Source organism: Aquarana catesbeiana, linkage group LG05 (genome assembly GCF_042186555.1).
Source record: "Aquarana catesbeiana isolate 2022-GZ linkage group LG05, ASM4218655v1, whole genome shotgun sequence".
In the NCBI taxonomy this organism is placed as follows: Eukaryota; Metazoa; Chordata; class Amphibia; order Anura; family Ranidae; genus Aquarana; species Aquarana catesbeiana.
The window spans coordinates 578,147,713-578,174,547 of record NC_133328.1 but is presented as its reverse complement, the minus strand read 5'-3'; the positions used below and the strand labels follow the sequence as shown (position 1 = coordinate 578,174,547).

Genomic DNA, 26,835 nt, shown 5'->3' with positions numbered 1-26,835 from the left:
TTGCCTGACACGTCTTCAGGTTTTCCTTAGGCCTGGGGTACGTTTTAATTGCCTGCCATGCATCAGGTTGCTCAGCCTCGGTATTTCGGGGGGTTGACACATTTGCAGTCCTACTCAGTCCTACTCATACTTTGTATTTCAGGGTTGGCCTCGGTCACTAGGTGACTAGGTGCAGGCCTTAAAGAATAAGAGAGGGAATCTAGGTTGAAGGTAAGTTATGGTTGCTTGTATTTTTCTTGTGCAGATATTGGTACTTTTGGTTCGCCGCTTACCGGTGTCTGGGTACATGTTCTGCCTTCACGTTTTAGGTCACGCCGATCACGACTCCAGTATTACCTATCACGTTTATAGGTAACAGCGGGGTGAGATGTTCGTTTCTAAATTGGCTTGTGCGGTGGCAAGTCTCCTCACCCGTTTCTCATACAGTAAACGTTAGACTGTTTTCATACATTGCTGTCATTGCACTACTCGCTACATGTCTGCAGGTTGCTGTAGGCCTGAGTGTACGTTTTTAATTGGCCTGCTTCACCTCAGGTTACTCGGCCTCTGTAATTCACATGGTGAACACTTTCTTAGTCTTATATAATGCTTACTTCATTTTCCCCTAACACCGGGTCCATTATCGCATACTCAGTATATGATCATATCCTCACACTGCAGGTATCACGGCGTTACACCACTGTATGGCAACACTCCACTGCAGGTTTACCTATCACGTCTATGGGTCCCAATGGATTGAGATGATCGTTTCTAATTGACTTGTGCGGTGGCTCATCAGCCGTTTTTCATACGGCTCACGTTACGATTTCATACGTCATGACATCTCACTACTCATATCACTTGCCTGACACGTCTTCAGGTTTCATAGGCCTGAGTTTACGTTTTTAATTTGCCTGATACACTTCAGGTAACTCGGCCTTGGTCACGTTTTCAGTCCTGCACAATGTATACTTTGTCATTAACCACAATCACTGTTAGGAGGTTGTTAAAAAAAAAAAAAAAAGACAGAGATTTTCCTTTCCTTAGAGTAAGTTTGGGGTACATTAAATTATAACTCTTGCTCATGACAGTGTTGTTTTCGGTTGCATAGGTCATGTCACAGGCAGTCGATATCGAAGGCTTTGCCTCCATCTCTCCTTCTCCGCCCAGGGGTTCTGAACAGGGTAGCACGCCCTCCTTAAGAACCTGGACCAAGACTCATGGCGGAACTGTGACGCAGGGGAATTTCGTACCCGGCTTCGGTACGCAAAGCGGAATTATTACGTTTATTATTCCCCTGTACTTCAGGCTTTAATACTGAGCAGGTTACCTTACGGGCTGTCGCCCCGTCCCTGTCACAGATTCACGCCACCCTGAGCTCACTGGCAACCTCCTGTCAGGAGTTGCGTGCCGGGATTGAGGCTTTGAAGAGTCAACCAAGTCCGGTCCCAGTGGATCCTGCCGTTCCAGGGACATCAAGAGGTTCCAGGACTCCCTTGGTACTAAGCCCCGGGCCTTGAGCTTTAGGTAAAGTGCAAGTGCTCACTTCATTCCTGGGAATATCAAAAAAGATAATTCAGACAGCAAAGACGTTTATTTGGCATCCCTCTTAATTGCCGCCCACGATGTAGCCGACAAATCGTACGCTTGCGGTAATGTTTCCATGGTTTTTAAGACCAGGGACCTCAGGCTCAACCATAAGCTTTCCATCCCAGAGTTTGTCCTGGCTTTCAGTTGTTAGGGACATTATTTGTTTAGTGAGCCCCCAGAACAGGGAGGAGCTGGATATTTACCTCTATGAGGTAGTGGAGTTAGGTCAGAAGTATGGGGGGTCGGTTTTACAATTATCATAGTTTTTCCGCTAAAGCCGCTGCCATTTTGCTCAACACCAGGTGGTAACAGTCTGGAGCAATTTTGACACTGTGCTGTTTTGCCGGCATTTTGCTGGGCTGAGGTCACCAGTTTGTGTGGCATGCCTGTCATCCTCTCATACCACGTACTGGTGCCCGAATATGGAACTTACCATTCTACCGGATACGTCCAGGGCAAGCCTGTTCCAGAGTAGAATTGCAGTCACTGCTAGGCATGCTAAATTTGCCATGTGATCATTCCACAGGGTAGATCGTTCATATCTCGTTGTTGGCCTTGTTACCCTTAGCCCCTGACTCAGACTCTCGGGTGAAGTTAGATTCTGCGGCTCTATCTGACTTGCATGTGGGACGATTTCCTTCAACACTGGAACAGGGTCACCATATTCATCCTTGCAGAGTCGGTTTTCTCCTCAAGGTTGAGTGATGAAGCAGCCACTAAGGGCTATGCAGCTATTTTTGGCACTCACTGGCAGCTGGGCCATGGCCAGGCGAGATCTTGGATATTCCAGGGTTTGCAGAGATATCAACTTTGTTTGAGATTCACCCCATAGTGTCGGCAGCGCAGGCGTGGGGTCGCTTTTGGAATAGGTGAAACTGTGGTTTTCGCCACGGACAATCGGGCTACCTCAGAACTGTTTAACAAGGTAGATCCAGGTTTTTTACTCATTATGTCTTTTGTACAAAGGCTGATTTGTCTGTCCCTTCAGTTCCATTTCCACATACACTGTAGGTTCATCTGTAGTGTTGAGTATACAGCAGCGGATGCTCTGTCTCGTTTTGAACCACCCGCTATTTTCCGGACAGGTCCCTGACTCAGACATCCTGGTCACACTGTCCCCGCTTTTCTCGCTACTAACAATGGACTAGATCCCCACTGTGCCGACACCTATGACATGGTTTGAGATGCCTTCCAGGCTTTCCAGTCTAGGTATCCTAGGAGTGATTGCTACAACATTCTATATCTACTTGCTTTCTGCCACTCACAACTCAAGCTGTCCTACAGCACTATCAAGACATATCTGGCAGGTATCCAGCATTGTTGCCCTTGCGGGACCCTAATAGGGCATCCTCAAGGCGGTCATGTATCTGGTTTTCTATGATTTCCTCAGGCCAGGTGGGTTCACATTCATACATTGCAGATGGATAAGTGCTCACAGCTGAAAGTTAAACATTCCATCCAATCTACGATCCCTGCCCCTTTCAAGGAAGTGAACCTGACACCTTTCCAAAGAGTGTGGGGACCCGCTCTCTCCAGGCTTGATCTTCTTGCTATGCCCTCAACTTATTGCTGGCCCCTTGCCACCCCTTCACGTCTACATGCAGAAATGGGAATAGCATCTCAGCATTGCCCTGGCATCACAACAAGGGCAGCAAATCTGGGAAACCACTAAATCGTGCTCCCAGAATGTCTTGAAACTAACTACAAACTGTTGTACGGTTGGTATTTAGTCCTGACTCAAGTTTCGCGTTACACTACAGGACATGCAGGGACCTGCTTCCATGGCTGATCAGAACCATAGCTCATGGACATGGGGTGTATATATCAAACTATTCAGGCTCTATGGACTCAGGGCTACGATTTGAGACATATGGCAGAGCATGGCACCACAATCAAAAATATTGAGCAGAACCAGAAAAAAAGAGAAAAAAGGACTTTAAAGGTTGCCACTATAATCCCGAATAGGAAAGAAAAATGGTCTCGTATTGTAATAAAAAATATGAATAATTTATTTGAATCACATTAAAAACACATATGTTAAAAGAATGATAATATAGGCAAATATACAGTTGAGCTCATAAGTTTACATACCCTGGCAGAATTTATGTTTCCTTGGCCATTTTTCAGAGAATATGAATGATAACACAAAAACTTTTCTTTCACTCATGGTTAGTGTTTGGCTGAAGCCATTTATTATCAATCAACTGTGTTTACTCTTTTGAAATCATATTGACAACAGAAACTACCCCAATGACCCTGATCAAAAGTTTACATACCCTGGTGATTTTGGCCTGATAACATGCACACAAGTTGACACAAAGGGGTTTTAATAGCTTTTAAAAGGTGACCATCCTCACCTGTGATCTGTTTGCTTGTAATTAGTGTGTGTGTATAAAAGGTCAATGAGTTTCACTGGATCCTCCAGGACTACCTGGCTTCCCAGTACCATAGGCCATCCATGCGATTTCCCTGCTTCAGCTTCCCCATTTGTATGAGACAGTGTACCTTTTCAGATATGTTCATAAGTATATATACCTATATTATCATATTCTTTCAACATATGTGTTTTTAATGTGATTCAAATAAATTATTCATATTTTTATTACAATACAAGACCATTTTTCTTTCCTAGTCAGGATTATAGTGGCAACATTTAAAGTCTTTTTTTCTGGTTCTACTGAGGGCTACGATGTGTTAAAAGTTCTTTTTGGAGTGAATATTCCAATGTTTCCTGGATAGGCGATGCTCAATTTGATCAAGATTATTACATTTGTGCAAAAAATTAAAACTTTTGCTCTAGAACTGGTTAAGCACATATGGCCTATTCTTTGATAGTGGGTGAGGATATCCTCTGATGATTGGTAGATTTCACATGTAGAGGTGAAATGTCACAATACAAACACAAATATATTTTATGGACTGTATTTGAGTTTATTTATAAAATATATATTAAAGTGTATTCATGTTGTCAATAAAATTAAAGTATATGTCCAGCCAAAACCTATTTTTACTCGTTTTGGATAGAATGAGGAAAGGTTAGAACTTGTGTTGGGTTTTTATGGTCTCTCTCTCTGTCCTGCTGACAGGAAGTGAGGAGAACTCACCATGAGCAAAATGAACATAATTAAAAATTTTATTTTTTTCACTGGAGTAAGGGAGGGCTAAAATTCTGCATAGAAACCAATCAGCTTCCAGGTTTTATTGCCAATGCTTAAAGTGATTGTACACCCTGTACAACCACTTTTACCTACAGGTAAGCCTATTAAGGCTTACCTGTAGGTGCTGGAAATATCTCCTAAACCTCCACGGTTTAGGAGATATTTACGATAAAGCCGGGCACCGATGTCTATGCTGCATGCGCACTTTAGAAAGGGCAGATCGTGCCGTTTCTAAAGGGGTCATGCCGTGACTGGTGGCTCCCTCGCGCATGTCACGTAACTCAGGCCAGTCACAGAGCCTGAGTTCGCGGCCCCAGAAGGAAGAGGGGTGAAGATGGACGCTCGCTACTAGTGGGGACAGCGGTAACATCGCAGGCTTCGGTTTCAGGTAAGTGACACATAATAGGCTACTATGTGATGCATAGTAGCCCATTATGCTTTACCTTTGCAGGGAAATAAAGAGAAAGTAAAACCCATCAGTATAACTGTGCTATTCAGCTGCTGCAGGTGTATACATCAACAGGAAATCCATACAAAGAGTCTTCAGGATGTGTACATCACAGGAAATAAAACATGTACAAAGTATAGGAAGACTGTATTTTTGTAGCACCAAAAATGTGATCCTGTTTGCTTACATTTCTCTATAAGGCTGAGTATTATTTTGAGAGCAAGCACATCTTAACAGACATTTGCATGGATTTTGTGCTTACTGTATATAATACATTTTTAATGATATTTATTAGGGCTCGTTAAAGGGGATATTTGTATTTTTGTGGCATTGTGTTAGATGTAAAGTATATAAGAAAAAAATCTGCGCTGCCCTACAATTATTACAGTATTTTTTGCTCCATAAGACACACTCCCCCCCCCCCCCCCACCAAAAAAAATAGGGGGAAATGCCTGTGTGTCTTATGAAGAGAATACTGACCAGGCCACACCCCCATCGTCGCCACTGCCATGTCACAACACTGGGCGGCCGTCTCCCACGAGTGCCTGGCGATCTCCTGGCTGAGCCTGTCACTCACAGAAGATAAGGCAGCCCCAGAGGCCAAATGGAGTACGGCCGCTCGGGCTGCTCTGTCTTCTGAGTGACGGGTAGATGTAATGACATCCTCGTCAGTCGCCAGGCACAGGTCAGGCTGCATTTAATGGTGCATTTAATGGGCACAGGTCATGCTGCATTTAATGGTGCATTTCATGGGCACTGGTAAATATTTTAGTACACCATTTGGTTCAGAATATTTTTTTTTTTTTTGTTTTCCTCCTCTAAAACTAATGCCGCGTACACACGAGCGGTCTTTCTATCCTACTTGGTCCGGCACACTTTCCGACGGACTTTGTCCGCCAGGTGCGCCGGACTTTAAAACGGACGGACTTGCCCACACACGCCGGGACTTTCCGGCGGGCTAAGTCCGCCCGTCTTTCCGACGGACTTTCGCCGGAGTTCCGGCGGACTTTCAGAATGAACGGACTTGCCCACACACGGACAAGTCCGTTCATTTTGAACGTGACTCAGGTGCGACGGGACTAGAAAAGGATGTCAATCTTGCCGCTTTTATCGGCGAGATTGACACCTTACTAGCCCCGTCGCGGGGCATACCAGGCCCTTAGGTCTGGTATGGATTATAAAGGGGAACCCCGCTACCCCGAAAAAACGGCGTGGGGTCCCCCTAAAATCCATACCAGACCCCGATCCGAGCACGCAGCCTGGCCGGTCAGGAAAGGGGGTGGGGACGAGCGAGCGCCCCCCCCCTCCTGAACCGTACCAGGCCGCATGCCCTCAACATGGGGGTGGGTGCTTTGGGGGAGGGGGGCGCCCTGCGCCCCCCCCCCCCCCCAAAGCACCTTGTCCCCATGTTGATGAGGACAAGGGCCTCTTCCCGACAACCCTGGCCGTTGGTTGTCGGGGTCTGCGGGCGGGGGCTTATCGGAATCTGGGAGCCCCCTTTAATAAGGGGGCCCCCAGATCCCGGCCCCCCACCCTATGTAAATGAGTATGGGGTACATGGTACCCCTACCCATTTACCTAGGAAAAAAGTGTAAGTAATAAAACACACTACACAGGTTTTTAAAATATTTTATTAAACAGCTCCGGGGGGGGGATCTTCCTCCGGCTTCGGGGGTCTTCTTCCGGCTTCGGGGGTCCCTCCGCTTCATCTTCTCCCGGCGTCCGGTTGGTTCTTCTCCGCTCTCTTCTCCCGGTGTTCCTGTTCTTCGGCCGGCTCCTCTGCTGTCTTCAAGTAGCTCTCTTGCCAGCAGAGGTCCGGACTTCTGGGCTTCTGGGCTTCTGGGCTTCTCTTCCCCAGATGTTGACACGACGCTCTCTCCTGCTGGACTGCTCTCCGAGGGCTGCGTTGTGACTTATATAGGTGGAGACCCCGCCCCCTTTTGATGTCACAGTCCCTGGGCATGCTGGGACTGTGACGTTTTAGGGGGCGTGGTCACTGGGTGATGTTGACCACGCCCCCTAAAACGTCACAGTCCCAGCATGCCCAGGGACTGTGACATCAAAAGGGGGCGGGGTCTCCACCTATATAAGTCACAACGCAGCCCTCGGAGAGCAGTCCAGCAGGAGAGAGCGTCGTGTCAACATCTGGGGAAGAGAAGCCCAGAAGCCCAGAAGCCCAGAAGCCCAGAAGTCCGGACCTCTGCTGGCAAGAGAGCTACTTGAAGACAGCAGAGGAGCCGGCCGAAGAACAGGAACACCGGGAGAAGAGAGCGGAGAAGAACCAACCGGACGCCGGGAGAAGATGAAGCGGAGGGACCCCCGAAGCCGGAAGAAGACCCCCGAAGCCGGAGGAAGATCCCCCCCCCCCGGAGCTGTTTAATAAAATATTTTAAAAACCTGTGTAGTGTGTTTTATTACTTACACTTTTTTCCTAGGTAAATGGGTAGGGGTACCATGTACCCCATACTCATTTACATAGGGTGGGGGGCCGGGATCTGGGGGCCCCCTTATTAAAGGGGGCTCCCAGATTCCGATAAGCCCCCGCCCGCAGACCCCGACAACCAACGGCCAGGGTTGTCGGGAAGAGGCCCTTGTCCTCATCAACATGGGGACAAGGTGCTTTGGGGGGGGGGGCGCAGGGCGCCCCCCTCCCCCAAAGCACCCACCCCCATGTTGAGGGCATGCGGCCTGGTACGGTTCAGGAGGGGGGGGGGGCGCTCGCTCGTCCCCACCCCCTTTCCTGACCGGCCAGGCTGCGTGCTCGGATCGGGGTCTGGTATGGATTTTAGGGGGGACCCCACGCCGTTTTTTTCGGCGTAGGGGCTTCCCTTTATAATCCATACCAGACCTAAGGGCCTGGTATGCCCCGCGCTCGCCGCAATAGGAAAATGTGTTTTTCCTATTGCAGCGAGCGTGAGATGCAATACCCTGCCCTCGTGTTGTATCTGGTCCGTCGGACCAGCCTACACACGAGCGGGCTTTCCGTCGGACCAGCACACACACGAGCGGACTTTCCGCCCGAAACTGAGTCCGGCGGAAAGATTTAGAACTTTCTTCAAATCTAGGTCCGGCGGGCTTTTGGGAAAAAGTCCGCCGGAAAAGTCCGCCGGTGCCTACACACGGGCGGATTGTCCGGCACACTCTGGTCCGCCGGACCAAGTATGCCGGAAAGTCCGACCGTGTGTACGCGGCATTAGGTGTGTCTTATGGTCAGGTATGTCTTATGGAGCAAAAAATATGGTAATTACATACCAACCCAGCTGCTGTACAAATATAAAACAGATATTAAAAACACTTTGATACTAATCACAAATAAACAAACGCCAATAAAAAAAAAAAAAAAAACACACACACTACAAATCATATACTTAAAAAAACAAATCCTATATCAAGTATTCTAGTGATAAATAAAGTGCATATTCATTAACATAAAGACTCAGTGCAAAGTCCAATAATACAAGCGCCAATATAAAGTGAAAAGTTCATCCAAAGAAAGTTGTTCATTTTCTATGGGCACTCACATGACCCTTAACATTAGATTTTGGAATTAATGGACTTTCACTGTTGAAAATTTCTTCATTCAAGAAAAATTTTCTATCCTGCTCCTTCAAATTTTCTTGCCACTGTGGTTGAAAATGAATGTCAATTTGACCCCACAATCCGCTAGAGAATCAAAGAAAAGTTCTGAAATTGGAAAATTTTGAACAAAATTCTACTAGTGTATGGTCAGCTTTAGTCATTATGAACATGAACTTTGTGGATACGAACATGAACTTTATCAATAGAATACCTGATATACAGTAGGATTCAGGTTTATTAGGTTTACAATGTTTATAGCATTTAAATATTTGAGCACTGAACTGAGAACCATGGGACTCCTATTATACACAGCACTAGGATTTCATGGTCACCTGATGAAAAGCCTTGGCATCTGGTTATGTGATTTACGCTGATGGGGAGTCAGACGTCAGATTTGCTGAGCCTCCAACAGAGATTATGTGACTAGATGTCTAGGTGTTGAGACAGACTCTATGGAATCTCAGAGCAAGATGAGACAACAGGGTAGCAAAATGGCACAGGTGTTATTGCAGCCAAAGTTCACTTTAACGTATGATTGATTTGCTGATCATTGGCTGCCTATTCATTATCAAATCACATTTGCTGCATCACAGTTTAAGATCTGGACTAAAACCCTAGTTGCCATGTTGCCATCCACATCTTCCAGTTGCCATAGGCTCACATTACACTCATATGAATGTCAACAAACAGAAAATGCCATCACTTCCAGACATCAAAAGGGCCTGGATTTCAACCTTCTATAAATATGCCCCATTTTTATGTCTGTCAGTCACAGGTTGTATCTGTGAATGGCAGCCAGCCTGCATCATTCCTTTGGTGTATAAACGAGGAATAAGACATCCTTGTAATTAATGAGGATATAAAAAGTCACCATGGAGTTCAGTGATCGTTCTAAATATACTCAGCCTCCAGCCTTGTGTATTTTTATCTCTAGAGAACTTGACCATTACCCCTGATATCTGTTACACTAAGAGGTCCCATTATCACACATATGAACACATGTGCCGCGTACACACGATCGGACATTCTGACAACAAAACCGTGAATTTTTTTCCGACGGATGTTGGCTCAGACTTGTCTTGCATACACACGGTCACACAAATATTGTCGGAAATTCCGAACGTCAAGAACGCGGTGACGTACAACACGTACGACGAGCCGAGAAAATGAAGTTCAATAGCCAGTGCGGCTCTTCTGCTTGATTCCGAGCATGCGTGGAATTTTGTGTGTCGGAATTGTGTACACACGCTCGGAATTTACGACAACAGATTTTGTTGTCGGAAAATTTGGGAACCAGCTCTCAAATTTTGTTTGTCAGAAATTCTGACAAAAAATGTCCGATGGAGCCTACACACGGTTGGAATTTCCGACAACGAGCTCACATCGAACATTTGTTGTCTGAAATTCCGATCGTCTGTATGCGGCATCATAGTGGTAATCACTGACAGATGATTGGCTTTGCTTCAGCAACGGCTATTGTATGATTCTCTGTAACTTGAAGTAACCTAATATTGAACGATTGGTGCTAAAATCTTCTGCAATTGCTGTTCATTCACATGTGGACAAGGATGCTAAAATATAAAGTGATCGTACTGTACACCACATCTACTGAATAGATGGTGACCAGCCTTCTTAGAACTGGTCTAAGGGAAAAACCCCACTTCAAAACCTCATTGTGATGAACAGCAATTCTTACGTAGAATTATACCGGGGCATTTTCAAATACATCATGGTAGCAATACTTTTTTTGGAGTGTTCTTTAACCACTTCAGCCCGGGAAGGATTTTCCCCCTTAAAGTGATTGTAAATCTTCTTTAAAAAACAAAAAAACAAAAAACAAACATACCTTCACTGTGCAGTTCATTTTGCACAGTTTGTCCCCGATCATCGTCTTCTAGGGTCCCCCGGCGGCGCTTGCGGCTCCTCCACACATTGGTAAACCCCCTGGGAGAAGCGCTCTTCCTGGGGTTACCTTGCAGGCGCGCTCTTGAGTCCAGCATTTGCGTGCATAGACACAGAATGCGCCCACGTCATTGCATTTGATTGACAGCGGGAGCCAATGGCTGTGCTGCTATCAATCTATCCAATCAAGAGCCGATAACCCCGGGCAGAGAGGGTGTGCATGTCTCCACCGAGGGAACGAACGGGCTCAGGTGAGTAAAACGGGGGGCTAGGGGGCCGGTCACTGTCAGACTTTTTTAACCTTAATGCGAGGGTTTAAAACCCCTTTAAACCACTTGCACCCCAGGCCAATTTTGACATTTCTCTCCTATTTTTTTTTGCTAGAAAATGACATAGAACCCCCAAACATGATATTTGTTTTTTTTTTTTTTTAGCAGAGACCCTAGAGAATACAATGGCGGTCATTGCATCTTTTTATTTCGCACAGTATTTGCGCAGCAATTTTTCAAACACCTTTTTTTGGAAAAAAAACAGTTTCATGCTTTAAAAAAAAAAAAAACTGTAAAGTTAGCGCAATTTTTTTGTAGAATGTGAAAGATGAAGTTACGCCGAGTAAATAGATACCTAACATGTCACGCTTCAAAATTGCACATACTCGTGGAATGGCACCAAACTTCGGTACTTAAAAATCCTCATACGAGACGCTTAAAATTTTTTTACTGGTTACATGTTTTGAGTTACAGAGGAGGTCTAGGGCTAGAATTATTGCTCTCGCTCTAACATTCGCGGCGACACCTCACATGTGTGGTGCGTGCGAGCACATGGGGACAGGGGCACTTTAAAAAAAAAAAAAAAAATTTATTGTTAATATTACTTTCAATTTTTTAGTTTGACACTTTAAAAAAGATAAATAAAATTTTGATCACTTTTATTCCAATTACAAGGAATGTAAAAATCCCTTGTAATAGGAATATGGCATGATCGGTCCTCTTTACAGTGAGATATGGGGTCAATAAGACCCTACATCTCACGTCTAGGCTTCCCAGCTGTTTGAATGCAGAGGGCGGGCATGACGCCATAACATCGCACCCGGCCTCCGAACGATCACAGAGACTCCGGCGACCATCTGGTCCACCGGAAATCTGTATGGTAAACATCTGTGGTCAGCGGATCCGTTCTCCGACTCACCGATGGCAGCGGTGAGTTGGTAGAAGCGTCCCCTCTCACCGCCCGTAAGAACGATCAAGCGGCTAACCAGCCGCTATGATCATTCTTATGGTGTAGGGAATCGCCGGCTGAAAAAGACAATATCTGAATGATGCCTGTAGCTGCAGGCATCATTCAGATATACCCACACAAAGTCAAGGACGTCATATGACGGCCGGCGGGAAGTGGTTAATGACCAGGCCATTTTTTACGATACAGCACTACATCACTCTAACCAACAATTGCGCAGTCGTGCGACGTTATACCCAAACAAAACGTATGTCCTTTTTTTCTCACAACTAGAGCTTTCTTTTGGTGGTATTTGATCACCTCTGCGGTTTTTATTTTTTGCGCTATAAACAAAAAAAGAGCGACAATTAAAAAAAAAAAAAAAAAAAAAAACACAATATTTTTTACTTTATGCTATAATAAATATCCAAAAAAAACTCAACGTATTTCTTTATTAGTTTAGGCCGATGTGTATTCTTCTACATATTTTTGGTGAAAAAAAAAAAATCGCAATGAGCGAGGGGTTAAATGTGTTCCCTCATGAGTGTTTCTAACTTTGGGGGGGATGGGACTGACTAGAGGAGAGAGATCGCGGTTCCTAATTACTAGGAACAGACGATCACTCTCTACTCCCCTGACAGAATGGAGATCTGTCTGTTTACATTGACAGATCTCCGTTCTGTTTCTGTCAGGAGCGATCGCGGGTGCCCGGCAGACATCACGGCTGCGTGCAGCAGCACCTATGTCACGCGGCGCGCACATGCCCCCTATACGCCTTAAGGCGCCCGCCGTACAGCTACAGCAATTTGCTGTATCCTGACTGGTTCTCTTCACGCCAAAAAAACATGTACTGTGTGAATGAAACACATTTCCCTACATTATTGTATACAGCAGGGGTATTCAACCTTTTGAGTACAGTGTGCCGAAAAATGTTTTCAAAGAAATTGAGCGTGCCGATTTTATAACAAAAAACTGTCAACTTCACACGCTCAATCATGAAAAGGATATTTTATAAAGTAAATGCTGTAAACTACTTCAGTAGTGAGAAATTAACATCCTGCACTCTCACGCCTCAGATCAGCCCCAATTCCTGCAACTCCACACTTCAGATCACTGTCCCTCCTGCAAATCTGTCCCACCACTGTACTACCCTGCACATCTGCCCCACCACTGTACTACTCTGCACATCTGCCCCACCACTGTACCCCCCTGCACATCTGCCCCACCACTGTACCCCCCTGCACATCTGCCCCACCTCTGCACCCCCCTGCTCATCTGTCCCGCCACTGTACCTCCCTGCATATCTGCTCCACGCCATACCCCCATGCTTTTCTGTCTCACCGCTAAACCATTTTCTCATCTGTCCTAACACTGAACTTATCTGCTCATCTGCCCCACCACTGTAACCCCCTTTCTCATCTGCCCCACCACTGTACTTCTTGCACATCTGTCCCACCACTGTACCCCCCTGCTCATGTGTTCCACCCATGCACCTCCTTTCTCCTCTGCAACCATCTGCACATCTGCCCCACCTCTGTACGCCTCTGCCCCAACGCTATAACCCCCTGCTCATCTGTCCTACCAATATACCTCCTTTCTCCTCTTCCCCAACACTGAACCCCCGCTGGTCATCTTTCCCACGACTGCAACCCCCTTCTCATCTGGCCCAACACCGACCCCCCCCCTCCCGCTTATCTGTCCCACCACTGTAACCCCCTGCTCATCTGCCCCATCACTGTACCCCCCTGCTTTTCTGTCCCACCGCTGAACCCCCTTCTCATCCCTCCCACCACTGTACCTCCTGCACATCTGTCCCATCAATGTACCCCCTTTTCTCATCTGCCCCACCACTGTACTTCCATGCACATCTGCTCCACCGCCATATCCCCATGCTCTTCTGTCTCACTACTGAATCACCTTCTCATCTGTCCTAACACTGAACCCATCAGCTCATTTGCCACACCACTGTACCCCGATTTCTTATCTGCCCCACCAATGTACCTCCTGCACATCTGTCTCACCTCTGTACCCCCTGCTCTCCTGCCCCACCACTGTAACCCCCTGCTCATCTGTCCCACCAATACACCTCCTTTCACATCTGCCCCACTGCTCTACCTCCCTGCTTTTCTGTCCCACCACTAAACCCCCTTCTCATCTGCCCCAACACTGAACCCCCCTTCTCATCTGCCCCAACACTGAACCCCCTTCTCATCTGCCCCAACACTGAATCCCCCTGCTCATCTGCCCCAACACTGAATCCCCCTGCTCATCTGCCCCAACACTGAATCCCCCTGCTCATCTGCCCCAACACTGAATCCCCCTGCTCATCTGCCCCAACACAGAACCCCCCTGATCATCTGCCCCAACACTGAATCCCCCTGCTCATCTGCCCCAACACTGAATCCCCCTGCTCATCTGCCCCAACACCGAATCCCCCTGCTCATCTGCCCCAACACTGAATCCCCCTGCTCATCTGCCCCAACACTGAACCCCCTTGCTCATCTGCCCCAACACTGAACCCCCTTGCTCATCTGCCCCAACACTGAATCCCCCTGCTAATCTGCCCCAACACTGAATCCCCCTGCTCATCTGCCCCAACACTGAATCCCCCTGCTTATCTGCCCCAACACTGTTCCCCCCTGCTCTTCTGTCCCACTGCTGAACCCCCTTCTCATCTCTTCCACCACTGTACCCTCCTGCTCATCTGTCCCACCTCTGAACCCATCCTGCTCATTTTCGCCAACGCTGTACCCTCCTGCTGATCTGCTACACCACTGTACCCTCTTCTCATCTATGATCTGCATGATATGCAGAGTGGTGAAAGGAAGCAGAGGTGAGACACATCTACCTGTCCTGGCACGCTCATCCTGCTGATCCACCTCTCGCATCCAGCCCATAAAAGCATGTGGAATGGATGCGCAATGATGAGCTCAGGTCAGGGGCATTTTCTGAAAGTAGTGGGCCTGTGTGCAGGATCATAATTTGGGCCCCCACTGCTGAGAAAGAGTGCAGCGCTCTGCGTCACAAAAAAAGTTGGGTGTGAGTTTCATTGCGCTGACTACTGGCTGTGGCTTAAAGGGACACAGAGTGCCGGGGTTTAGAAGTGACGCAAAGGTTCAGAAATTATTTCAACAAAGTTCCCAGAAGCTCAACAGTAATTCCACAAACTGTCACCTGATTGTGGTTTTCTCAATCACAGGTAAATCCCTTCTTTCTGAGATTGGTAGTGGCAACCAAGCGAGTCCTCTTCCTCCAGATGGTGGGCGGGGCTAGCAGGACTGTGATTGGCTTTAGCAGTGGCCAATGACAGTCCTCCTCCTCCTGGAAACAGGGACCCCCCCCACCAGAATTGCACCCAATCTCTTCCCCATCACAAAAGCTGACGATCGCAGCTACAGCAAAGTTAGAGAACCAAACGTTTCCCATCTTTTACAATGTGTGGGGGCACAGTGCCTCCCGCTCAGTGCAGGTGCGGTGTGGAGAACTCTGAAACTGAAATGCATTAGTGTCTCGCTGACACTTCCCTGCGCTGCTCTGCTGATGGGGAGGGAGTCGAGTTCCGGCAAAAGAGGCTTCGTGTGACGGGGGTTGCCTACCCCTGGTATACCATGTTAAAGTGATTATAAACTCTAAAGCTTTTTTACCTTAACCATTTCAATACAGGGCACTTTCACTCCAGGACAATTTTTTAGCTTTCAATGCTGTCGCAATTTGGATACATTTTTGTAATTTTTTTTTAGACAGATAGAGCTTTCTTTTGATGGTATTTAATCACCAATGGGTTTTTTTATTTTTTGCTAAACAAACGAAAAAAGACCAGAAATTTTGCCCTGATTACCAGTGTAAAGAATGTACCCACTGTGTCCTGTCAGCCTTGCCGGTTAACGTCTCTCCTTTCCTCACACAGAGACAGCATGTGAGGAAGGGACTGCCAATAACTGGCAACTCTGTTTACATGTGACCATGTGATTGGACATAGCTGATCACCTGGTAAGGGGCCGCTGTGATTGTCCAAAGAACGCATCTGTCAGACAGCGTACCGATGCGGGAGGCATGGTTCTGGGAGGACGTCCGTGGAAGCCCTTCCCAGAACTGGACAGCCGCCAATCTGTCGGTTGTAGCATGAGCAGGTAGGGGTTAATGCGCATTCTCTGCATTAAAGTATAAGAACCCTTACACTATCTGTTTCCCCATCTTAATGCACAAAACTAATCAGCACCTTTTTATTTGCTTTTTGGTTTGAAAATTAAAGCACTCTCTTCACCCACTCTCCATAATATGATTTCTTCCTGCCTCCTTTCAAACAAAAGCAAATTTTTTACTTTTTTCTATTAATATTTTGTCTATTTTTATTTCTGTTATTATTTCTATTTCTAGTATTATTATTTCTATTATTATTATTATTATTATTTCTATTTAAAATTCTATATTACTATTTCTATTATTATTATTAATTCAATTTTATTCTATTATAAATATTTCCATTAGTTCTATTTATATTATTATATTTAGTATAATTATTTCTATTGCTATTATTACTATTTCTATTGTTATTTCTAGTATTATTATTATTATTTTGACATTGATCTTTAGAGCAGATTTTACAATCCGTGATACTGAACCCCCTAGCAAGACTTTTTTTCCGAGGTTGTCATATGTAGAATAGAAGAAAAAACGCTGAACCAATAACAAAGTTCAATAGAACATGTTCCATTCTTAGAGCTGTACATTCTGTAGAAGGGCAGAATTCCAACTCCAGGGATGAAAATGAGTATGTATTTGGGGGAAACATGGCAAGTAGAAAAGGGGGTGTTTGGACAAAGTAGGTGAGGGGGAGCGGACTCAATATTAGGTGGGGGGAGGGATAAATTGAGGTGCAGGGATATCTTCTGCCATGGAGGAGGTAAAAGCCCAGCTCCAGGCAAAACTGAAATGTAAATAGTGTATCGTGTCTCAATTACCTTACTTCTTGATCTTGATTCCAGCTCTTCCTAAGCCATCCTGTAGTGTAATGGATAAAAGTCACAGTTTCCTATATGAGCCAAGCTAATTAACTTCCCTGGGGACTAATTTTTCTCTGCTTGTCTTCTTGGCCACTAGTTCCCTCACTGCCCCTATGAATTCTTTGTCCTCTGGAGCCTATAAGAGAACACCCGGCCACTGGAATATCACCTCCACCAATAAGATGTCCACATCATGCAGGCAGTGATTTGGACCCTAAAGAAGGATCCCAGGAAGTAAACAGTAGAGAAGGATTATCACGTAACCGTGGCTTTAAGTACGTAAAATGGACATTTGGATTGGTTCTCTTTTTCCATACCAGTGGTTAGTTGGGGGGTGGGAGGGAAGTTACTAACATCCTGGAGTTGAGCTTTGCATGTCATTTATAGATCGCACAGGGCCTATGGTGGGGGGGAAGGATTTTAGGGATTCTATTTCAGTTTGAGAAATTTGAGGTTTGAGTCATTGAGAATGCTTGTCAGTTAATCATTTATCAGGTAGACATTGCACCTTTTCTTCAACACCCTACTCCGCCAACAGAGATGGCTCACACGTCTGTGTTGTGCTGAAAACCGCGTGCGATGCGTTGATCAAGCTAGCTGCATTAGGTGTTATGCAAAATGAACTGCACCACAACGCACAACATAGTAGACAGTACACTACTATATATTGCAGGAACACGCAGTGCGGCTCACAGGTTTGCATGGGGCCTTAAAGTGAAATATTAAACCAGGCAGACAATGTATATATTTTCATTATATATTCTATTATTGTTCCCCTGTATATACTGTGAAAGAGCCTTTCCAATAATACAATATTGTAATTTAAAGCCTATCAATTATTAGGTGATAATAGTGACGTACCTCCTCAATCAGGATCTTCTTCCTCTGTTTGTCATGTCCATTGGCTTTTAGGCATTTTGATAAAAGCGGTGTGATCTCTGCTAATAGAGTATTGGCTTCCTGGACTCCTGGATCTAGAGAGATTACTTTCTGGAGATCACTATTACAAGCTTGGTAATTCTAAAATGAAAAAAAAAAAAAAAAAATCACATTTTTTACCATTATTATAACTACATTCCAGAACCCTCTCGTTCTGCTCTGACAAACACAAGGTGCCCTTGCCCACATTTATTAAAGTGTCTGAGCAGAGAAGTTTCAGTTTTTGATGCCATACAAGCTCACAATGCAAAGAAGACTCTAATTGGCTGCTGTAAGCAAAACACAGACAATTCTAATTCAGACAGATTAAGCATATATCAAGCTAAAACATTTTTTTTTCTGTATGTGTTGCTGTTAGAGAATTCCCCTCACTTCCTGTCTGATAAAATGTTGTCATCAGGACAGGAAGTGAGGGGAAATCGTTTTAGCAGAGCCTGAGACAGAAGTTAAATCCTGACAAGGGTTCTAACCCTTCCTCACACTATTCAAAACTAAGAAAAAAAAGCTTTTGGTTGGACATAAACTTTATTATATCAAAAGGGCTTTATAAAGTAGAAGTGCCTTTCAACTCAGATACCCCTGCATCAGATACTGGGTTTCCCCGAAAATAAGACCGGGTCTTAAATTAATTTCGGCTACAAAAAAACAAACTGGGGCTTATTTTCAGTGGATGTCTTATCTATGTCCCCTGTCTTCTCTCTCCCTCCCCCCCCGTTAGCTCAAGAGTCATCATTATGACATCATTAATCCCAAAAATAAACCTTAGTTAAAGCCATTGTAAAAATATGTAATCCGTTTTGTAAAAAGATTATTTAATGTTCCGTGTGTCTGCTTTTTTAACTTTACTGTCAGAAATACCTTAAAGTGCCGGAGCTCTTCTTTCCCGCTCTGAGCACTGCCAAAGGAAGGGTCGAGATCCCCGCTAATGTCAGCCCTGCTCCGAGCACTGCAGAGGCTGCTGACATCAGCTGGGAGGAGAGGAGAAGATCTCCGGCAGGTCACGTGAGCGCCCAGCTCACTGTAATAAGGTATTTTTGACAATAAAATCACAAAAGGAGACACAGTGGGCATTATATAATCTTTTTACAAAACCGATTATATATTTTTACAAGGACTTTACTAGAGCTTATTTTCGGGTAGGGCTCATTTTTAGGAAAACACGGTACGCAGGTACCACTGCTTGTTAACCAACCTTTCCAGGTTGTACTCTAGTTGCTGATGTAAAAAAAGTCTCCCAACAGCTTTTTCTACTGAAAGTATAAAACTACCGCCAGGTGAGTGAACCAAAAGAGAGCAGAGAAGATCACAATGAAGGGACAGGAGGAGGGCAGAAGAAACACTTATTTTAAAGTAGGTTATAATACCTTACATATACCCAATGAAGTGACTGGCCTCAGGTGATACACAGAGATGAAACAAATCCTCTTACTCAAGTTGTACCTGTCTATCTGCAGTCTTCTCTTCTCTACATATGCTAAAAGTGCTGAATTTATAAAGCTTGTCTAAGAGTTTAGAAAAAAGGGGCAGAGAGCTGATGTTACACTCTGCAGAGCTCAGTGAGGAGAGCTCTATGGGCTGATTGGAGGAAAGGACACACCCCCCTCCACACAGCACACAGGAACAGAGCTGAGGCTGTCAATCAGCCAGAGATCCCTCCCCTGTCACCTTTTTCCTTTTGGTGTCAGGAAAACTTATCAGAGGTGATTCATGCAGATAGAGGAATGAAGCAGTAGACAAAAGTGACACTTAATCCTCTTAATTGGGACAAGTACACATTATAGAGGGATATGCTTTGTGCATATTTCGTGTCTGAGGTTTACAACCACTTTAACATCCACCTCCAGTAAACACACACACTTTGGCACCTATTACAAAACTTCCAGTGGCTCATCAACTTTTCCTTCAACAACCTTTTGTGGCAGAGGGGCTAACACTATTGTCCTGCATTGTTAGATTCTCTAGCAATGTCTTCATGGATGCTGAATGCTCTCTCCTTCTTTGCATAGATTTTCTTTAGATGCTGCAGTTTCCTCCCAAACATACTTCTAGGTTACGAAAACCTGTTATAAGAAAATTGTGGGGGCTATATAAAATATATAAAATGGCCATGTTTTAATTGTCTACTTAGCAAATGTACAACAAGGAGAGGGGCGCCTCTGAGTATAAATCATAAATACATTTTATTAAAACAACAATATCCACTCACATGGAAGTTGGAGAAGTTGCATTAGGGTCGGTTGGCTGGGCTGGAGAGATGCGGTGGAACTACAGGTCACAGCGGTTCCTGCAGGGCATGCCAGGTCCAAAGAGGATTAGTTCTTGCAGCCAGGTTCAGTCTCTTGCAGCGAACAGTCCAACACAAATCCTGCTGGGTTGGGAGCCAGGTTATGTCCCAGATGCACAGATAGGGGTTCCAGGGAAGGAAGGGAGAGATGTGTAGGACGCCAGAGCATCCGTTCAGCCGTGCTGCTGCTCACTGATAGAATGGTGCGAAGCCTCTAGGAAGGGAAAAAGGCCGGCCGAGCCGAAGATCTCTAGCGAGGCTTGGAGAGCAAGTACAGCGTGGCGCCCGGTGATGACGTCACACGCATGCAACGCGTTTCAGAATAGGCTTGCCATTGGTGGACGAATGGCCGCATTCCTTTGTCAAGGACAAAGGAATGCGGCCATTCGTCCACCTGGCTCCCAACCCAGCAGGATTTGTGTTGGACTGTTCGCTGCAAGAGACTGAACCTGGCTGCAAGAACTAATCCTCTTTGGACCTGGCATGCCCTGCAGGAACCGCTGTGACCTGTAGTTCCACCGCATCTCTCCAGCCCAGCCAACCGACCCGAATGCAACTTCTCCAACTTCCATGTGAGTGGATATTGTTGTTTTAATAAAATGTATTTATGATTTATACTCAGAGGCGCCCCTCTCCTTGTTGTTTGTTTTAGCTTGCTGGACCCTGCTTTTGGTTCCTTTGGTGGCCGCCCTGACTGACCTCTTGTATATACTCCCAGTATATATGCATGAACTTACACATGCATTTTTACAGTTTTCAGTTTCTGGACTAATCGGTTTTACTTTCAAGGTAACTGTGCTTTGCGCCTTTTTACTTGTATTATACTTAGCAAATGTCAGTGGCAAGCCTGTGGTAAGGAAGGGTGGGCACCAAGCTAGCAATCCAGTCCTGTAAAACAAGTAGCTGCTAAGAAGAAGCAAAAGTGCTTGAGCAGTAAAGTGGACCTTCAGTTATTTTTTTTCATCTTTCCATCTATTAAATCTTCTGCCCTTGTTGTTTTAACTTTGGATAGTAAAACATTTTTTTTTGCCTGTAAATAATACAGCCCACTTCCTGTTTCTTGTCTGATCATTAGCCTAGGCTTATGACATCGTGCACAGCTCTCTCACTCTCGTGAGAGTTTGCCAGGAAGGAGGGGGGGGTCATAAGAGGGCCAATGAGAGCTGCGGGGCTGAAGGTGTGCCTCTGTGTGTCTGTGTAAATCCAGGAAGTGAACAGGCAGCAGCTTCAGCTGCCCACAGTTAAAATGGTTGCAGCCAGACTCAGTGGAGGGATATTTCTGCAGCATATTTGCCAAGTACAGAATCACAGTATATATAAAATAATATGCAAAGTGGTTGGAGGGAAGCTTCAGAATGGCAAAGATGTTTTTATTGCAAATTATGTGCGCAGACTGCAGTTCCTCTTTAAAGTGTTACTAAACACACAACAGTAAAATCAGTTTGTATATGCAGTAAAGCATGCTTGTTATACTGTGGAACCTAAGGGATTAATCCTCTGCATTGTGTAAAAAGGCTGTTTGATCCCGTCTTCTCTGATCCTCCCCTTCTTCCACTGTCCCCAATCCATCTCCTGATAGAGCAGAGGGTAGGGGACAAGCTGCACATGCTCAGTTTGGTGTGTATTGCTAGAGAGGGTTTTTTTGGGGGGAGAGTGTGTGATCAGCACTGTCCAGAGGGTCAGGGGTCATACAGTTTGTGACATTATGAAAGGGGAGGTGATTGATGGATGTTATGTTTCACCTTGCATGCGTTCATTTGCAGAGAACTAAGGTGGAATCCGGTACAGGTTTTACCAGCCACCTTGGCAGGGTTGGTTCCGGACCAGATTTTGCGGTCCACTTGTGTCCAACAGGTGGTATAAATAAAGCAGGACTGGAGCAAAGAATTGCTCTTGGCCTGGGACTCAGGAAGCCATACCTGAGAGAGAGCTGCTGAGGACTGCTTTGTGAGAGACAGAAAAAAGGTTTGCAATATCTTTGTTCTGTGGGTGACTGGGAGAAGCCCTTCACCTCTGAGTTAGGATGCTGAGCTGTTAAGTTAGTGCCTGGATGGTGAGGAGCAACCTTTTAAAAATAAAACTGGCTATAAGTCAGATTTTAAGAAAACCTGCCATTTGGACTATCCTTTTTCCCAGGGAAGGTGAGCCCCATTGAGCCACAAGCCATCACAGAGTAGAATGAAAACTTCTCCAACAAGCTTTAACCAGACACTGATAGAAGTCACAAGACTGCTATATATTGCTGATGAGAAAGGGTATTTAGCCGTTTATATTTACTAAAACTATGGCATTTCCATGTTCTGTGTACTGTGGGAGACCAGATATAGTGAATGCAGAGTCCTGGGATTAGTAACACTATTCATTTCAAAGGACAATTAAATGTATTGACGTTCACAAATTAGCCCAAATGCGTTACGCGCTTTTACAAGCATCAACCTTTTTTTTTGCCAAAACGCTGCTGCCAAGAGTAAAGGCTTCTAGGAGAGTTGGCAAAACGTTCTGTGTGCATGAGGCCTTAGACTTTGTGCATTTTTTTTTTCCTGGCTTTAACATTAAAATTGAAAGCACGATCAAACAATAACCATCATTAAAAAATCATCAAAAAAGCAATCAAAATGGGAAATTTTACAACTGGATTGTACAGTGTGTGTGGACACTAGATAATCAGTACATCTGATGTACATTATCTTCCAAAATGCAAAGACAGTATATTGTAAAATGTGAAGACAGTATATTGTAAAATGTGAAGACAGTATATTGTAAAATGTGAAGACAGTATATTGTAAAATGTGAAGACAGTATATTGTAAAATGTGAAGACAGTATATTGTAAAATGTGAAGACAGTATATTGTAAAATGTGAAGACAGTATATACAAAACTAAAATAAGTGTGCTCATCTACAGGACAAGAGCAGAGTGGTTTGCCAGCCTAGGCTGCTCTTATCATACTCCTCCGAGTACCATAATTCCCGGTTGCTGCCCCATTCTGTTTACCGCATATAACATAAAGAAAAGTATTGTGCATGTCATGAAATATTCATTCCTCCTTTTATATGCATGCATGGAGCCAAAAGGAAGACACTTAAAACGATTGTCTTGCTTGTACTATTAGCAAAGAGCATACAGTATAACTCATAATTGTAAATGATATTTATGGTGTGAGTAAAGGCCAGTCACAGTTTTCTTTGTAGAACATTAACTGGTTAGTCATTCATGTCAAGGATTCTACATCCAGACCCGTATAATTCCACCAACTATGTAACAAGATTCCACTAATATCATACCGCGGCGCACACAAACACAATTAGATGGAAGGATTGAAGCATTATAGTCCACGTAAAAAAGGAAAGAGTATTAAGTAGAGTACAGGTATCCAAAGCAGATAATCAGCAATTATCTTTTCATTATTCTGTCTCCAGTAAAATGATGAAAGGTGAATGTTGATTGGCTGCTACTGGGTTAAAGCCCAACGCCAGGCATTTTATGTTGGAGAAGGCTTACATCCTCCCAATACAGTCTTTGACCCCTGAAAATACTTGTCCTGCTGTCACAGGGGCAGGAAGTCAGATGAAATCTCTACAACTGGGTCACAAACAGCAATAAAACTTGACAGAAGCATTTATTCTTCCTAAGTCTATCCATAAATAGGAAGGTTTTTGCTGGGGTTCTGCTTTAAATAAGCCTATACATATCATTATGTTCTAATAAATGTGTACTGGTAGTGCTGGAAAGTCGAGGAAGGTTCTATACAGATGGCAGGCTTAGTACAGAGCATATACAGTGGGGATAATTATTATTTGATTCCCTGCAGATTTTGTAAGTTTGCCCACTTACAAAGAAATGAAGGGTCTATCATTTTTATCATAGGTGTATTTTAAATGATAGAGACAGGATATCAACCAAAAATCCAGAAAAAAAATGATACAAATGTTATAAATTGAGTTGCAGTTCAGTGAGTAAAATAAGTATTTGATCCCCTACCAACCAACAATAATTCTGGCTCCTACAGACTGGCTACAGTATGTACTCATGAAATACACAGATTAATCCGATCAATTTAAGAATTTGCTTCTAAGGACAACTCGTTATGTGTATAAAAGACACCTGTCCAGACAATCTTTCTTCCATTCAAACCTGACCATCATGGGGCAAGACCAAAGCGCTGTCAAAGGACTTCAGGGACAAGATTGTAGACCTGCACAAGGCTGGAATGGGCTACAAGACCATTAGCAAGAAGCTTGGTGAGAAGGAGACCAGTGTTGGAGCGACTATTTGCAAATGGAAGAAATACAAAATAACCAATCGCCCTCGGTCTGGAGATCCATGCAAGATTTTGCTTCATGGGGTAAGGATGATCATGAGAAAAGTGAGGAATCAGTCCAGAACTACACCTGAGGAGCTTGTGAATGATCTCACGGCAGTTGGGACCACAGTCACCAAACAAACCATTGGTAGCACAATAGGCCGCCATGGATTGAAAACCTGCAGCGCCGGTAAGGTCCCTGTCCTCAAGAAGGCACATGTACAGGCCCGTCTGAAGTTTGCCAGTGAACATCTAAATGATTCAGAGAAGGATTGGGAGAAAGTACTGTAGTCAGATGAGACCAAAATTTAGCTCTTTGACATTAACTCGACTTGCCGTGTTTGGAGGAAGAAAAATGCTGACTGTGACCTTATGAACACCATCCCTACAGTCAAGCATGGAGGTGTAAACATTATGCTTTGGGGCTGCTTCTCTGCTAAAGATACAGGACAACTTTGCCACATTGAGGGGCCAATAATGGATAGGGCCATGTATTGTAAATCATCTTGGATGAGAACCTTCTTCCCTCAGCCAGAACACTGAAGATGGGTCGTGGATGGGTCTTCCGGCATGACATTGACCCAAAACATAACGCAAAGGCAACAAAGGAGTGGCTCAAGAAGAAGCAACATCAAGGTCATGACATGGCCTAGCCAGTCTCCAGGCCTTAAAGTGGATGTAAACCCACTCTCATCCCTTCTAAACTACTGCCATACTGGTTATCTATAAAGATATACATGCCTCCTGCATGTATCCTTACCTGTCAAATGTCTCCCCTCTGTCTGTTATGAGACCCGCTGTTGTCCGGAGCTCAGTGGGTGGAGTCGTGATGTCAGTAGACTCCCCGGCCACCTCTACACTCCCCTTGTCAACATGCATTTTCTCCTATGTATTCCTTACACTGAACTTCTGCTATGATCACTAACAACCAGTCAAAACCCAGAAAAGTCACCACATGACTTCAGCATGCCCAATCATACTGAGGTGTGGAGCAGCCAATCCTGGGAGAGCTGGAGAAGAAAGGAGGAGGGGATCTGAAGTACACTGAATGTATTTCTCGGGCTTGTGCATGAGATATGTAAATCACCTGTCACTCACAGCAAGGGGGAGAAACTGACTCCCATTTCTCTGTGTCGGTTTTTATCTTACTGAAGAAAGATAAGAGGACTGCTCAGAGCTGGATCTCTTCGTGGCAAGAATGGGCACAGATGACATGAAATCCTATACTGTACAAGGTGCAAGCCTTAAGTAAAAATTTTTTTCTCGGGTTTACATCCACTTTAAAGCGTTTGTTAGCCCCCAAAAAAAGGGGGATCCTGCCTCTTTAAAGCATTTTATATAGCACAGTGCTTGTGCTGTGCCATTTGGCCCCCTGTGTCACCTGAAATACCTGGCTGATCCTGCCAGGTTCTACCCTCCCCTCTGTACGCTGACCAGGATATAGCAGGGCCACTGACACTGTGGTCAGAGTACATGCCTCTGTCAGCTCTCCTGTGTCTCCCTCTGTCCCCCTCCCCCCCGTCAGCTCTCACTAGCGCTGCTCTGCTCCTCTCCCTGCTGCTTCAAAACGATTTCATCTTTATATCATCCCCTCTGTCAGAAAAAAAGCTGTATCCTAGTGCCTGTGCTTTATTTTAAAAAATGGCTGATTTCTACCTGTTTTCACAGCATGGTCCAGCGATCACGTGACTCCAGGCTCTCTCCTCCTCTCCTCCCCGCCTGACGTCAGCAGGGGAATCTCGGCCCCACCCGCTGGAGCTATCAGACAGGGAGAGCAGAGAGCCTGGAGTCACATGATCGCTAGGAGATGCTGTGAAATCTCCTAGCGATCTGCTCCTTTTTTTTTTTGTAACGCACAGGCACTAGGATACAGCTTTTTATCTAACAGAGGGGGTGATATAAAGATGAGCTAGTGGCTTAACAACCACTTTAATGCTATAGAAAATGTATGTAGGGAGCTGAAACTTCGAGTTGCCAAGCAACAGCCAAGAAACCTTGAGGATTTAGAGAAGAACTGTAAAGAAGAGTGGACCAAAACCCTCCTGAGTGGTAAAGAGAAATGGGGTGAGTGGCGCTACCCTATTGTAATAACGAGTGGTTGTAATCTGTAACCCACAGTGGTATACCACCCACATTTAAATATAAACAGGTGATATTAATAGTGATTCATATCATAAAAGTGACGATAAAAATAGTTTAATTGCACACATCAAACGATGATATATTAAGACCATCAGCGACATAAAAATAAATGTCCAAGAGATGCTTACATCCCAAACATGAGATGCAACACCAAAAGAAATATATATATATATATATATATATATATATATATATATATATATATATAAAAATGGGAAAAATAAGATTGTAAGTTATATATAGTGTGCCAGCACCCAGATATATAGGGTGCCGGCACCCAGAGCACCTTCCCC

General features: G+C 44.8%; 1 protein-coding gene across 1 annotated transcript in view; it reads right to left on the bottom strand.

Moving 5' to 3' along the window:
* SPAG1 (sperm associated antigen 1) overlaps nt 1–26,835 on the bottom strand; it is a 145,194-nt gene that overhangs the window by 15,317 nt on the left and 103,042 nt on the right. Inside the window, exon 17 of the mRNA XM_073632038.1 lies at nt 17,736–17,894. Within this exon, the coding sequence (XP_073488139.1) occupies nt 17,736–17,894 (159 nt within the window). The remainder of the gene's footprint in view (nt 1–17,735; nt 17,895–26,835) is intronic.